Source organism: Bos javanicus, chromosome 19 (genome assembly GCF_032452875.1).
Source record: "Bos javanicus breed banteng chromosome 19, ARS-OSU_banteng_1.0, whole genome shotgun sequence".
NCBI lineage: Eukaryota > Metazoa > Chordata > Mammalia > Artiodactyla > Bovidae > Bos > Bos javanicus.
The window spans coordinates 22,477,699-22,494,356 of record NC_083886.1 but is presented as its reverse complement, the minus strand read 5'-3'; the positions used below and the strand labels follow the sequence as shown (position 1 = coordinate 22,494,356).

The 16,658-nt window shown below is 37.9% G+C and overlaps 1 protein-coding gene across 5 annotated transcripts in view; it reads right to left on the bottom strand.

Moving 5' to 3' along the window:
• EFCAB5 (EF-hand calcium binding domain 5) overlaps window positions 1-16,658 on the bottom strand; it is a 104,413-nt gene that overhangs the window by 39,847 nt on the left and 47,908 nt on the right. For 4 of the 5 annotated variants that reach the window (XM_061389499.1, XM_061389500.1, XM_061389496.1 and 1 more), the window contains exons 6-8: window positions 14,846-14,894; window positions 13,525-13,595; window positions 1,764-1,919 (exon numbers count right to left, since the gene is read on the bottom strand). In XM_061389499.1, the coding sequence (XP_061245483.1) occupies window positions 1,764-1,919; window positions 13,525-13,595; window positions 14,846-14,894 (276 nt within the window). The remainder of the gene's footprint in view (window positions 1-1,763; window positions 1,920-13,524; window positions 13,596-14,845; window positions 14,895-16,658) is intronic. The other variant, XM_061389498.1, reaches the window with a different exon arrangement.

The following is a 16,658-nucleotide window of genomic DNA, read 5'->3' as shown; positions in this document are numbered from 1 at the left end:
TCAGATCTGCAGACAATCTAGAACAAATATTTAGGTCATTATGGTATGCATTTACAGCTTTGTTCCCAACTTCATATAGTATCCTCTTTTTCTTCTTTCATCCTACTTTTTAAAATCTATGTTCTTTTGTTGCTTTTTATCTATTCTTATAAGCTTCCTTATAAGGACTGATGCTGAAGCTGAAGCTCCAGTACTCTGACCACCTGATGTGAAGAGCCAACTCATTAGAAAAGACCCTGATGCTGGGAAAGATGGAAGGCAGGAGGAAAAGTGGATGACAGAGGACGAGATGGTTGGATGGCATCACTGACTCAACGGACATGAGTTTAAGCAAGCACCGGGAGATGGTGAAGGACAGGGAAGCCTTGCAGGCTGCAGTCCATGGGGTCACAAAGAGTCAGACATGACTAAGTGACTGAATAACATAAGCTTCCTTAAATCTTTTCAGGAATATGGGGATACAAACAAATAAGCATAACGTTCATAAACAAATATAATTTCAGTAAAGTTGGAATCTATTCTTGCAAATTCATTTGGTGTCCTGGCACAATAGTGCGTTCCTAAATTCCCTGATGGCTCAGTTGGTAAAGAAATCCGCCTGCAATGCAGGAGACCCCAGTTCAATTCCTAGGTCAGGAAAATCCCCTGGAGAAGGGATAGGCTACCCATGCCAATATGCCTGGGCTTCCCTTGTGGCTCAGCTGGTAAAGAATGCACCTGCAATTTAGGAGACCTGGGTTCAATCCCTGGGTTGGAAAGATCCCCTGGAGAAGAGAAAGGCTACTCACTCCAGTATTCTGACCTGGATAATTCCATGGACTGTATAGTCCATGGGGTCACAAAGAGTCAGACATGACTGAGTGACTTTCACTTTCACTTTCAAATCCTATTCCTAGAAATACTTTTTGATATAAACATTTTTTGTTTTTTAAGAAGCAGAATAAAATGTGGTAGGCTTTCTATTCCCCAAAGAGAAAAGCAGCTCTTTTCTCTAGGAAGACACCACCATAGACAATCCTAAGCAAAAAAAAAAAAAAAAATTCCTAAGCAACCCACTCTTAAAAATGGGAAAGAAACTTAGAGACAAGTTATAAATCATATGCAGTGCCACTCAAGATGTAGTCTGCAGGCTGGTACCAGTCTGTGTGTGATGAGAAAGGTAGGAATTGAGAATAGCATCTAGAAAATGTTATAGCAACTTAAGAAAGTAACTGATATTAAATCAGATTTGAATCTGGTAGTAACACAATGTGGACTGTATTTTTTTTGAAGTCAGTAGCTATATATTAAAGTTGAAGAGAAGGGACTTCCTTGATTGCCCCGTGGTTAGGACTTTGCCTTCCAGTGCAGGGTGGGGGGGCAGGTTTGATCCCTGGTTGGGGAACTAAGATCTCACATGTCTTGCAGCCAAAAAGCAAAACATAAAACAGAAGCAATGTTGCAATAAATTCAATAAAGACTTTAAAAAAAATGGTTCACATCAAAAAAATCTTTTTAAAAAAAGTCAAAGGGAAAACCAAGAGAAATTGTAGGAACTGGTAAAACAAAAAAAAATTAAACATAAATGAGTAATTTACTTCCCTGTGTTTGTTAATAGCTCTTAGATTAGAATATGTTTGGATTGTATTTTTATTTCCTTATTCCCTCGTAGTAATCCAGTTTCATTATCAGTCCACATATTAAAATATCACCATCAACAACCTAAAGACTGGTCCTTCACAACAGATGGTGTGAGAAGCACTACTTTAAGAGGTTTCGCCTACCTTCCCACGGTCACAGTGCAGGAAGAGGTCAGCAAACATCTGTCTCCGCATGTCAGTTTTTATGACCTCCCTGAATTCGGCAGCACAATGGCAAAGGTGCTTAAGGAGCTTCTCAAACGTTTCACTCTTAAAGCCTGCAATGTGCAAAGAGATGAGCTATGGAGAAAAAGAGGATAGGTGATTGATTAAAACCGTGTTCTTGGATTTTTTTCCCCCAAGGATTCCATTGATGTGCATGCAATTATTGGCTGCAATTTTTTCCATATCATCTGCTTAGATAAAGCATTTTCAAATGAATGCTGCTCTATGGCTATGCTGCAGAGAGAGGGGATCAATACAGTCCCCAACACCATAGACCAGTTACATACACCATAGACCAGTACACACTGTTGGAATAATTTCTCTCTAGGTCACATCAGTCTTATATGGGAGCAGTTGTTAACCTCATGGAATGAAACAGCAGCAGTCATAAAATGTGGCCAGTAAATGAATAGTTCTTCAAATGGAATGCAGTTTTTCTTTTGATGTGGGGGATATAAGAGCATGTGTTTTCATTTTCCAAGACTGGCTGTATTTAATTACTGGCGTGTAAGGGACGGGGACGGCTTCCCAGGTGGCTCGGAGGTAAAGAATCCACCTGCCAATGCAGAAGATGAAGGAGACATGGGTTCAGTCCCTGGGTTGGGAAGATCCCCCGGAGGAGGGCATGGCAACCCACTCTGGTATTCTTGCCTGGAAAATCTCATGGGCACAGGACTGGTGGGGTACAGTCCATGGGGTCGCAAGGAATCAAGCACAACTTAGAGACTAAATGATGACAACAAATCCTCTGTCTATGATTTGCTTTTTCTTTTGAAAGTGTAGAATCTGAGAATATCTATGCTCTTAGGTTATACCTCTTGAGGCCTGGTGAATAGAATCCCAGATGAGAGCTTGTTCGCTTAGAAGGTAAATGCACCTGGGGTCTTCCCTGGTGGTCCAGTGGCTAAGACTCCAAGTTCCCAATGCAGGGAGCTTGGGTTCAGTCCCTGATCAAGGAAAGAGATCCCACAGGCAGCAAATAAGAGCTCACATGCTGCAACTAAAGATCCTGTGTGCTACAACCAAGACCCAGCGCAGCTAAACAAATAAATATTTATTAATAAAAAGAAGGTAAAAGCTCCTGTATTTTTTGGTGGGTTTTGACATCAGGCTTGTATACCCTTTTTCACTCTTACCTTTTGCACTCCCACAACTAATTTATGAGTGGTCGTTTCTCCTCAGCCTCAACATCAATGTGTATTACTTTCCAGATTTCTGCTAATTTGATAGATCAGGAACATTACAATCTTGTTCTATCCTTGACTATAAGTATCTCAGTGAGTTTCTCAGTGGGATCTTTTTAAAGTGTTAACCCACTTCTTTCTCTGCCCCAAGCAAAGAGGTAGCCAAATTTGTACAGAATGACCCTGCTTCCATAGCTAGATTTCCATATTTCACTTCCTCTTTAATACCATCTAGGGAAATTTAGGATGTATTATGTAAATATGACTTGAATCTATATTAATGAACCATAAACCATCCTTCAACTGGCTTAGAGATCAAAAGAGGGAAACTTAAAGCAGAGCAAAGGAGCTCTTCTAAATATTTCATTTCCTTAACAGCTTCTTGATGGGTTGATGAGCACAATTAAGTTCTCATTTGTTGCCTTGGGAAGCAGAGTAGTGTATAGGTTAAGACCTCATATTTTGTCTGGGTTCAAACCTCAGTTCCTATATTTACTGGCTGAGTAACCTAGGATGAGGGAAGATACCCCGGAGAAGAAAATGGCAACCCATTCTAGTATTCTTGCCTGGAAAATCCCATGGACGGAGGAGACTGGTGGGCTACAGTCCATGGGGTCGCAAAAGAGTCTGACACGACTTAGCGACTAAACGCAACCATCACCTTGAATGAGTCACTGGACTTTACAGTTCCTTAATCTGTTCCTTAATAGCTGCCAGAGTAGCTATTTCACTGGGTCATGGAGAGGCTCCTTTATACAAATGGAGCATAGGTGTTTCATGCATGAAGTTCTGTGAAGTCTCGTTTCCTTTTGAACTAGGTAAAGAAATTGATGGAGAAGGTTTTCTTTATAAAATAAAAGTCCTCTCAGCTGACATTCACATTTTAAAAGGAAAAATCCAACGATATCAGTGGTTCTCAAAGTGTGGTCCCTTGAGAACTTATTAGAATTGAAAATTTGGGGGCCCTACTCCAAACCTACTGAATCAGAAACTCTGGGGTGAGACCTAGAATCTATGTTTTTAGAAGTTTTCTGAGTGATTCTTTCACTCAAACTCACTGAAGTTTGGACTAGATGGTCTGGGGAAACTGGTCCTAATTATACCAGTATTCTAAGATCCTATTGTTCAGTCCTCAGTCAATTTTTCTTGAATAGTAGATACTTTTCTAAATTACTGGTAAGGTAGAATTACTGAATAATTGATATTTTCTGGCAATATTGTGGCTCTGTCTTCTAAAGCTGAAATAAAAATTACTTATTCATTAAAAGATTCCTCTTGTTGGGACTTCACTGGTGGTCCATGGGGGGATACAGGTTCGATCCCTGGTCAGGGACTAAGATCCATCATACTATGCATGGCCAAAAATAGAGAGGGAGAAAAAAAAAAAGATTCATCTTGTTTTGGATTAAGCTTTTGGGAACTGACCTCAAAGCCATATGAGTTTTCTGGCTGTGGGAATGCTATCAAGTCAAGAATTAGTTTAACTGTTTGGCCAAGACACATTTGAACATTCTAGATTTATAGTCTATGGATTTTCTGAATGAGCATGTTCTGTAAGCCTGGGCTATATGACATGAAAGACTACCAGATGCCAGCTGAACTGCATATCAAATTCCAAATAGAACAATTACAGCAGTCTGCCAGGGTCTCTTGTAAAAACAAAAAAGTAAAACATATCATAGCCTCTTCACATCCTCCCAAGGAACGAATCAATTACTATCCATAAATCCTGACATAATTGCTTAGATGAATTTAAGAATATGATTAACTACTAATATCCTTCTGTTTAATCACTTTGTGAGCTGTCAAACATTTGAACTGTGCTCAGTCACGTTATCTGTATGTACTGGATCCCAACGTAATGAATTCTAGGCTTTTCATTTCTGACAGGAAAATCACAACGTTGAGGATGAGGTAAATGTCACGTTTAGGAGGAGCCTGGTAGGCTGTGGTCCATGGAGTCGCCAAGAGTCAGACACGACTGAGCGACTTCACTTTCACTTTTCACTTTGATGCCTTGGAGAAGGAAATGGCAACCCACTCCAGTGTTCTTGCCTGGAGAATCCCAGGGACGGGGGAGCCTGGTGGGCTGCTGTCTCTGGGGTCGCACAGAGTCGGACACGACTGAAGCGACTTAGCAGCAGCAGCAGCAGCAGTTATCATTACATTCTACAGCCTTGGGATTCACACATTTAATTATAGACATACAGGGGAGTTCATGAAGTGGGTGACCTGAGAGCAACAGTAAGAAACTGTGTTTGGAAACTATGTTAGGTATTAACTTCCGAACTGTATTTGTAAGCTTTGGCAGTAAATAACATTTCAGAAATGTCTGCAAACAAGAACTAGAGAATATTGAAATACACAGAATATATGCTGTCTATCACTGAAGAAGTGGTGTGTTCATACAGCATGTGGAATCTAGAAAAATGGTACCGATGAACCTATTTGCATAGCAGAAATAGAGACTCAGACATAGAGAACAAGTGTAGGGATACCAAGCGGGGGAGGAGGGTGGGATGAATGGGGAGACTGGGATTGACATGTATACACTGCTATGAATGCAATAAATAACTAGTGAGAGCCTGCTGTATAGCACGGGCAGCTCTATTTGATGCTCTCTGGTGACCTAGATGAGAGGGACATCCAGAAGGGAGGGGACATGTGTATCTATATGGCTGGTTCACTTTGCTATATGGCAGAAACTAGCACAGCGCTGTGAAATAACTTTATACTCCAATAAATTAAAAAAAAAAGACGACTGTTCCTTTTAACATTTGTATAGGGAACACAATATCTACTTGAACAACTCACCATAAAAATGATGCAAATGTTAAGTTTTGCCTCCTAGAAAGAGTTGTCTCACGGGAGCCAGAGTGCTCTGAGAATTTAAAATGAACTTGACACTCTCCCGAAATATATTTCTTATGAGTCTAAATATTCTATTTATAATCAAGACAATCTCAAATAAACTAGCACATTTTACATTTAAAATTGTTCCTGTCAATGTACACACTGTTATATTTAAAATGGGTAACCCAACAAGGACCTACTGTATGCCACAGGAACTCTGTTCAATATTATGTAGCAACGTAAATGGGTAAAGAACTTGAAAAAGAATAGACACACGTATATGTATAACCAAATCACTTTGCTGCACACCTGAAACTAACACAGCCTTGTTAATCAACTATACTCCAATAGAATATAAAAATTTAAAAGAAATCATTCTTGTCAATAAATAAACGTTTAAAGCATTGTTCTTAGTGTTCTTTCTAAAGTAAGGAGCTACAAGGTGGAGACACGTAAGTAGAAGAATTTTAAAACTCATGAACACTAGAAAACTTTTCTACGTTAACCCTGGTCCACTGAGGTCTCATTTTTATTCTACTGTGCATCCCTCAGCACCATAATAAAAACATAATAGTATAACTCATTACGTTTTGCACCTGTTCATTGCTTTGTAATTGTCTTTTTGTGACATGTGTTCTTAACTTGGGGACTTCCCCAAGGGCTCAGCAGGTAAAGAATCCACCCGCAATACAGGAGACTCAGGTTCGATCCCTGGGTCAGAAAGATCCTGTGGAGGAGGAAATGGCCACCCATTCCTGTCTGGGAAATGCCATGGACAGAGGAGCCTGGTGGGCTACAGTCCATGGGTCTCAGAGTCAGACACGACTGAGCACGCATGCACATCCTTAATTTGCTTATACTTTGATTCTTTCATTCCCTGTACCCTTCTCTGGCTTCATCCAGTGTATGTATGCACATGTGCACACACATACACACATGGACATAAATGCCTGCCTATACCCACAGGCACACTCCCATACAACAATGCATTATTTGATCCTTAAGTGTAAGAAATACAACTCGAACTTTGAGCTCTGTTCTAGCACAGAAAGTAAATAGTATATACTTAAGAAGTAAGAAACTAGAAGTAAATATCCTAAAATAGCTATTTTTGGTCTTCACTTACTGAAATAAAATGAAAATGATGAAATGACGAATAAAATGAAACAGATGAAAAGAGAGGTTACGGTCAACAAAAAGATTCTCATCTGTTCATTTACCCACCAGAAAACAGAAATGCTAGAAAAATGATGTGAATATGGAAGTATATGTGGCCATTCGTTCTCTCCATTTTTCTTTTTCTATATATTATCAGTAATTATTACTCAGTGACTCATTTTTTCCAAACATGCTCCAACCTGAAGGCTAATTACACTGCTCATTAAAACAATTAGAGGGGCAATTGCATGGCATAGTATCACCACTGGGTGGCGCCTGTGTGTAATAGCCGACATGTATAAATTTCATTTTTTTTCAGTTTCATTGAGTGCTGGCAGAATAACTTTAAAACACACCTCTTTAAAAGCAAATATTCCATCCATGTTATACATGAACCTTATAAACTAGTTGCCTCACTAAAAAATAAATTTTAAAAATTTATCTAAATTTAGATAAATTAAAAAAATTTTAAATTTAGATAAATTTTTAAAATTTAGGTGTTCTAAACACTACTTCTTTGTCTGATGTCATGTCTTGGTGATTTATTGATCAGATGATTAAATATATCCAATAATATTTTATATAAGAAATACTTCCTTGGTTTCTGTTGATGTAATAGCTCTTCACTCTAAATAAAGTACCTTAAGATGTGCTATTTGCATTTTAGGAGAAGGTGGAAAATATCAGAAAAACTATTATTATTAGCCCAAACCACTCATTAAAAAATTTTTATTTATATAAATACACATATACGTATGCACACACATATATATAGATATATACATCTACAAAGGTATTAATAGAATGCTAAAAGTTCCTATTAAGTGTGTGCGTATATATACATACATATATATATATATGACTTCCCTGGTGGCTCAGAGGGTAAAGAATCCTCCTGCAATGCAGGAGACCTGGGTTCAATCCCTGGTTGGGAAGATCCCCTGGAGAACGGCATAGCAACCCACTCCAGTATTCTTGACTGAAGAATCCCTATGGACAGAGGAGCCTGGTGGGCTACAATCCATGGGATTGCAGAGTCGGACACGACTGAGCGACTAAGCACAGCACATATATATATATCTCACCCTTACCGATTTTCTCCTTTAATTGTGTGGACTTACATACGTATATACATATACACACAAACAGACAAATATCATATATGGTTATATACATATATGTATTCTTATATGATATGTATGTATGTGTATATGTACATATTGTTGAATTAATTTAAATGAATGAAAGGAGGAAATAAAATTAAAACTGACATCAGACTTCACAACATCCAATACTAGAAAATAATTAAGCAATGTCTATATTGTTTTGAGGTGGAAAGAAAAGGTGATCCAAATACAGTACATTCGTTCAAAATACAGTTTCAGAGGCAATATGCAGGTATTTTCAACATAAAAGAAGTCAGAAAATATAGCACCCTTGTGACCTTCCTGAAAAAACTTTACAAGAAATTTAGCTAATTAAGAGATGAATAAAAATAAATAACTCAGGAATAGAAAAACCATTGTAAAAAGACAGGAGGTGAACCTCAAATCCATTTAAATATTAGACTAAGATTAATCAACTATAGGAATTGTAATTACAGGAAAAAAAGTAAATAATGTAAATCTGAATAAAATAACTTGGGGGAATTCCCTGAGAGTCCAGTGGCTAGGACTTGGTGCTTTCACTGCTGGGGCCTGGGTTCAAGACCAGATCGGGGAACTAAGATTCCACGAGCTGAGGGGCACAGCCAAGAGAAAAAACTAATCTAAACTTGGGGAACATAAAAAGAAAAAAAGATAGGAAGACATGAGGAAATAGTAAACCCTTCACCTTTTATAGTAGTGTGTCAACTGTTATTTTATGTAATTGAAATATGTGATTTAAAAAATGACTGTAACCTTTTCTGATCTTCATCATATTGCCTTTTCTTAGAATGATTTTAGAATAATTTTTGTGAAGGTATGTCCAATTTCAATAATTCCCTTATTTATACTTTAGTTTCTCTTTCCTCTGTTGGAATCAAGTACAATTAAATACTTTTTATTTAAAGTAATTACAATTTTATAACAAAATTTATGACATCCACATTATATATCCCTCTATTTACTGAGACATTATATACACCTCTACTTACTGAGACAAAAAATATAAAGCTGTTTTAAATGATGTTAATCTAAGACTAACAATGGTTATTTCTGGGTAAGAAATTAATTATAGGGACTTCCCTGGTGGTCCAGTGGCTAAGACTTTGTTCCCAATGCAGGGGGCCCAGGTTTGATCCCTGGTTGAGGAACTAGATCCTGCATGCTACAACTAAGAGTTCACATGCTGCAATCAAGACCCAGTGCCGCCAAATAAATAAATAAATACTTTAAAAAAGAAATTTATGAAAAATTTTAAATCCTCATCTTTGCAGTTTTACAAGTTGTTTGAATACTTTTTGTTTAGTCATGATAATTTTTACAAAATTAAGTAATTTTTCCTTACAAAAATATTCCATGATGTTATTAAGAATTAACCCTATTAATAGGTTTGGGAATATATACATTGTTATTCTATTTTTATATTTATCTGTGCTTTTAAAATTCTTCACCCTACTATATTTTTAAAAAGTTTTAAGACTATAATTTCTCAACTGAGTAAATATTTAGCGGCATTCCATACAATTAGATGTAAGATCTTGACCCAATAATTACTAAATAAAGTATTTTTAAATTTCAAAATGGTTGGGCTTACATAATTTTAAAATTGTTTATTTTCCAGTTTTATTATATAACAAATGGGCTTCCCTGGTAGCTCAGCTGGTAAAGAATCTGCCTGCAATGCAAAAGACCCCAGGTTGATTCCTGGGTCAGGAAGATCTGCTGGAGAAGGGATAGGCTACCCACTCCAGTATTCTTGGTCTTCCCTGGTGGCTCGGCTGGTAAAGAATCTGCCTGCAATGTGGGAGACCTGGGTTAGACCCCTCAGTTGGGAAGATCCCCTGGAGAAGGGAATGGCTACCCACTCCAGTGTTCTGCCCTGGAGAATTCCATGGACTGTATAGTCCATGAGGTCCCAAAGAATCGGACGTGACTGAAAGACTTTCACTTTCAAGAAAATATAACATCAGATTTCTAGTTTTTGAAACTTACAAAGTTTTCTTGGGGGCCTATTTATGATAGTCTGATCAATATTTTTGAAAACTAGATCAGGGTAACTGTAGGGACTGAAGTTCTGTATATGCTTGTAAAATGTCTTATTACATAACAGACATTATATTAAATAATGTCATATATAGAACAGTATAACAGCTTCTTCATATCCTTATTTATTTTTTGCCTTTTTAAGTTATCAAATACTTAAAAAGTTTTGTTATTTCACACCATACACAAAAATGAACTCAAAGGATCAGATATTTAAATAGATGTATATATTAATTAAAACTCTAAAATATATGAGCATATCTTTATGATCTTTAATTAGGCAATAGTTTCTTGGATATAACATCAAGAGCAAAAGCAACAAAAGAAAAAAATAGACAAATTGGACTTCATCAAAACTAAAATTTTCGTGTTTTGAAGGACATCATCAAGGAAATGAAAGGAGGGACTTCCCTGGCAAGCCAGAGGTTAGAACTCTCTGCGCTTCTACTGCAGGGTGCGTGGGTTTGATCCCTGGTCTGGGAACTAAATTCCTACATGCAACAGTGAGGACAGGAAACTAACTTTTTAAAAAAGAAAAGAAAATGAAAAGATAACCAGCAGAATAGGAGAAAATATTTCTAATATATATTTGACAAGGGATTATAAAATATATCTGGATTATATAAAATATATAGACAATATTAAAGTTTTAATAACCCGATAATAAAGACAAATAACCCAATTTAAAAATGGACAAAGGATCTAAGTAGACATTTCTTCAAAGAATATATGCAAGTCGCCAATACCTGAAAAGATGCTCAGTGTCATTTTAGCCATCAGAGCCATTTAGCGTTTCAAAAGCACCGTGAGCTACCACTTTACACCCACAGGGTAGCTATAGTTAAAAAACAAAATGATGAAACAAAGCAAACAAACAAACAAAACAGAGAATAACAAGTGTTGCCAAGGATGTGGAGTGGCTACAATGCTCATTCACTACGGGAATGTAAAACAGGGCAAGCAGCCACCGTGGAAAGCAGTCTGGCAGTTCCTTAAAAGGTTAAACATAGAGTTGGTATATCAATCAGCAATTCCGCTCCTAGGTGTATACCTAAGGGAACTGAGACGTACACTCACAGGAAAACATATTCACAAATATTTATAGCAGCATTATCTACAATAATAAAAAAGTGAAAACAGCCCAACTGATGAATGGATAAAGTGCGCTATGTCCATACGAAGGAATATTTTGTTTTGTTTTTAGTCGCTAAGTCATGTCCAACTCTTTTGCGACTCTGTGGATTGTAGTCCACCAGGCTCCTCTGTCTGTGGGATTTCCCAGGCAAGAAGACTGCATTGGTTTGCCATTTCCCTCTCCAGGGGATTTTCCCAACCTAGGGATGGAATCCACGTCTCCTGCATAGGCAGGCAGATTTTTTTACCCCTGAGCCACCAGAGAAGTCCATAGATTCTCATTAGTTATCTATTTATACATAATACCAATAGTGTATATATGTCAATCCCAACCTATTAATTCCACCATCCCCCTTGGTCCAGAACAGAGTCTTTATTGGCGTTTGCTCAGGAAAGATAAGGCACGGCAGGGTTAACAGTTTGGGACTGGCAATTTGAATAATCCCAGTAGACTTTGGGGCACAGGACCTGTCCCCAGTTATCTGGCATCTGGTCCTGGGTTGATTTGAGGCAGGGGAAATACTGGTCTGGTGAGTGAGGTTTAAACAAGTAGGTGGTTTGGAGTATGTGCTTTGGATCACAGAGACTATATAAACAATTTTGGCCATTAGTTTGGCTCTGTGACTAATGGACACCAAATACTCAAATACAGAATCTAAAATCAGAACATAATAGAGACAGGATTGCCAAGTTCTTATCTACATGATAATCATTTCAAGGTTTCCAGAAATCCTTCATACAGAATCTTGAAATCGTATTTAGTCCACAGTCATCACTCTCCATGAAGCAAGGGTGAAGGAGTGGAGGAGAAAGTTACCTTGACTCTGGTACTCAAAAAAAAAGGGGGAATTAGAGGGAAGTCATGAAAAAATATAAATGCAGGCTGAAGAAATAGGACCCTGGTACTGTTAAACCACTTCTTTTGCTTATTCCACTACAATAAAATCATAATTTATCAAGTGTAATTTTGTGTTGACTTTGAAGCAAACAGCCTGAATACTAATTTCTCCAGCTCCATTTACTGTGAGACCTTGTACAAGTTACTTAACCTTTCTGAACCTCAGTATCTTTATCTATAAAAGTAGGAATAAGAATTGCTGAAGTTTCTGGGAGTTCCTGATTTAATTTAATTTAAACATTTAATGGCAAATAGATGGGGAAACAATGGAAACAGTGACAGACTTTTATTCTCTTGGGCTCCAAAATCTCTGCAAATGGTGACTGCAGCCATGAAATTAAAAGACACTTGCTCCTTGGAGGGAAAGCTATGATAAACCTAGACAGCAACCTAAAAAGCAGACACATTACTTTGCCAACAAAGGTCTGTCTAGTCAAAGCTATGGTTTTTCTAGTAGTCATGTATGGATGTGAGAGTTGGACCATAAAGAAAGCTGAGGGCCAAAGAATTGATGCGTTTGAACTGTGGTGTTGGAGAAGACTCATGAGAGTCCTTTGGACTGCAGGGAGATCAAACCACTGAATCCAAAAGGAAATCAGTCCTGAATATTCATTGGAAGGACTGATGCTGAAGCTGAAACTCCAATATTTTGGCCACCTGATGCAAAGAACTGACTCATTGGAAAAGACACTGATGCTGGGAAAGATTGAGGGCAGGAGGAGAAGGGGACAACAGAGGATGAGGTGGTTGGATGGCATCACCAACTCGATGAACATGAGTTTAAGCAAGTTCTGGGAGTTGGTGATGGACAAAGAAGCCTGGCGGGCTGCAGTCCATGGGGTTGCAAAGAGTCGGACATGACTGAGCAACTGAACTGAAGCGAAATATTTTAAAGTGTACATCTGAGAATTGATAAAATAAGCTATTGCTTGCCTGCCTGCGAAGTTGCTTCAGTTGTGTCCGACTCTATGGACTGCAGCCTGCCAGGCTCCTCTCTCCATGGGACTCTCCAGACAAGAATACTGGAGTGGATTGCCATGCTGTCCTCCAGGGGACCTTCCTGACCCAGGGATTGAACCCGCATCTCCTACATCTCCTGCATTGGCAGGTGGTTCTTTACTACTAGTACCACCTGGGAAGCCCAAAATTAGCTATTACGCTTTCATTTATTTAATTCTAGGTTACTGTATGTGTGACATCCACCAAAAGACGATTGAGACCTGCAAAATAATTTGATTCAAATAATGAATAATGTAACTTCTTACTTGTATAAATTCTGTTTTGTTCAATCTTGGTTTCATTGAGTCAGCAATATCTACTGGTAGACAGCATGTTTCTAATTATTGAACAAAAGTTATTTGTGAGTTAGTTTTGTTGTAACACATTCACATTTTATATTCATATTATAGTACTCCAAAAGAACATAAAATTCTTAATGCCAATCAATATTTATAATAGAATAAATGATATATAGTTGGGTGACATTCCAATTACTACAAGATTATAATTTTTCCTGGCTTCTATTTAGCCAAGGAACTCAAACATTTAAGAGCATGCCTACATTTTTAATGATTGTGTCAAGATAAAGCAGAAATAAACAGGCATATCAAAAAAGACTACAAAAATATCTGTGTTGGTTTATGCTAGAAGGTCCTAAAACATAAATGTTTTTTAAAGACTTTATTTTGTCTTTAATGTTTTTTAAATAAATAAATAATATATGAATATGTTCTTTTGGTAAGAGATTCAAATAATACATTTTAGGATAACAGGATTAGAATTTAACAATAGAAAGATCCTACCAAACCCACTCCCATAATATACATCCTTAGATATCAGGATTAGTCAGAAGGTTTTCAGGAAGGAGAAAATGTCCTCAAGCAGGATACATTGTTGTTATATAATCCCTAGTACAGAGTTTAAACTGAGTTTGTTGTATAATCATCAGTTCCTGGTTTAAAGGAAAAAAAAAAAAAGTTTTATGTGACTAAGACTAAGGAATGTAGAGAGGAAAAAAAAGATGTTTGTCCTTTCCTTCTCCTTGAGAATTCCAGACCCCTTTCACCTCCTCAGGGACCCTGGACTTTTCATCAACCTGCCTAGGAACTGACTCTCTCAACAGTAAGTAAGTAAAGTCGCTCAGTCATGTCTGACTCTTTGCGACCCCATGGACTGTAGCCTACCAGGCTCCTCTGTCCATGGGATTTTCCAGGCAAGAATACAGGAGTGGGTTGCCATTTCCTTCTCCAGGGGATCTTCCTGACCCAGGGATCGAACCCCGGTCTCCAGCATTGCAGATAGACACTTCACCGGCTAAACCACCAGGGAAGCCCCTCAATAGTAAGGGTTATTACAAAATAATTTTAATAAAATGGGCCGCTCGACTAAAAGAATTAAAATTCACGGACTGCATCTCTGCTGTTCTACATTCTCCATCTGAGAAGAGCAAAGGAGCTTGAGAACATCTGTAAGAGCTTTGATAACGTCTACCTCAATACTGGCTCTTCATCTTAATGCAGCATTCTCCCCCTCCAAAAAGAGAGAGAGAGAGAGAAATATAAACGCTGTAGTAAGAGGCAGGCTTACCAAGCTGCAAATCTGGATTTTGAAAAAATTCATAAAGAACGTTCTGAATCTGCAAATCAAAGAGACCTTATATTACTTTTCAATTACCATATATTTAGTATTTCAGAATAAAAGCCATCTGTAGTCTTTCAGTTTAAGTCCTGAGTAATTCTTCTGACCCAGGTACAGAAATAGTAAGAGTTAATATTTAGTTTATAGCATATTTCAAAGTATATAAAATACTTTTGAATGCATTTCCTCAGTGATTTTCAACCCTTTTGTGTGAGAACTAGGATGCTGATAGGATTCCATTTGCCAGCTCCAAGCAAATTTCTAACAATCCTTGGATGTTAGATGATGAAGCTTGGATGAAGCTAAGGCACCTTTGGCAACAAGCTTGGCAATCCAAAGAATTCTCTGTAATTCCTCACTTGTCAATGACAAAATAAAATTTCAGAGCTCCTCTTGATCTATTTTATTTTAAAATAATACTATTGTTCAGATCAGTTTTAGGTTCACAGCAAAATTAACCAGAAGATACAGAGTTTCCATATACTCCCTGCCCCCAGCCCACCACATACATGGCTTAACTCCACTATCAACATCCCCCATCACAACGGTACATTTGTTACAACCAATGAACCTGCACTGGAACCTCAAAACCCAAAGTCCATAGTTTATGTATAACTATGAGTTTTGAAAATTATATGATGACATGTATCCATCATTATGTAATACAGAATTGTTTCACCACCTTAAAACTCTTCTATGCTCTGTCTATTCATCTCTGTCCACACCCCACCATTCCTGTCTTCATAATTTTACTTTTTCTGGAATGTTATAGAATTAGACTCATACGGTATATAGCCTTTTCAGATTGGTTTCTTTCACTTAGTAATATGCATATAAGGTTCTCCCACATCTTTTCATGGCTTGATAGCTCATTTCTTTTTAGCACAGAATAATTTTCCACTATCTGGATGTACCACATTTATTTATTATTCACCCACTGAGGGATGGCTTCCCAGGTGGCGTTAGTGGTAAGGAATCCACCTGCAATGCAGGAAACGTAAGAGATGCAGATTCAATCCCTGGGTCAGGAAGATCCCCTGGAGGAGGGCATGGCAACTTGCTCCAGTATCCTTGCCTGGAGAATTCCATGGACAGAGGAGTCTGGCTGGCTACAGTCCATGGGCTCAGAAAGAGTTGTACACGACTGAAGCGACTTACACACTGAAGGACATCTTGGTTGCTTCCAAGTTTTGCTAATTGTTAATTATGCAGTAAACATCCACGTGTCAGCTGTTGTGTAGACATGAATTTCCAACTCCTTTGGGTAAATACAAAGGATCCTCTACCAGGGCTCAATCATATGGTAAGAGTATGTTCAGTTTCATAAGAGATGCCAAGCTGTGTTCCGAAGTGGCCATAACCATTTTGTATTTCTGCCGATAACGAATGAGAGTTTCTGTTGCTGCACATCTTTGCCAGCATTTGGTGTTGTCATTGTTCTGGATTCTGATAGGTGTGTAGCGGTATCTCATGGCTGTTTTCAATTGCATTTCCTCAATGACATGTGTGGAACATCTTTTCATATGCTTTTTTGCCATCCGTATATCTTTGGTGAAGTGTCTGTTCAGGTCTTTTGTCCCTTTTAAAATCTGTTATTTGTTTTCTCATTGTTTCAAGAGCTCTTTGTATATTTTGGATAATTGTCCTTTATCAGCCATGTCTTTTGTAAATATTTTCTTCCAGTCTGAGGCGTAATTCTATGGACAGGCTAATTACAGGCGTAATTCTATGGACAGGCGTAATTCTATGGACAGGCTCCTCT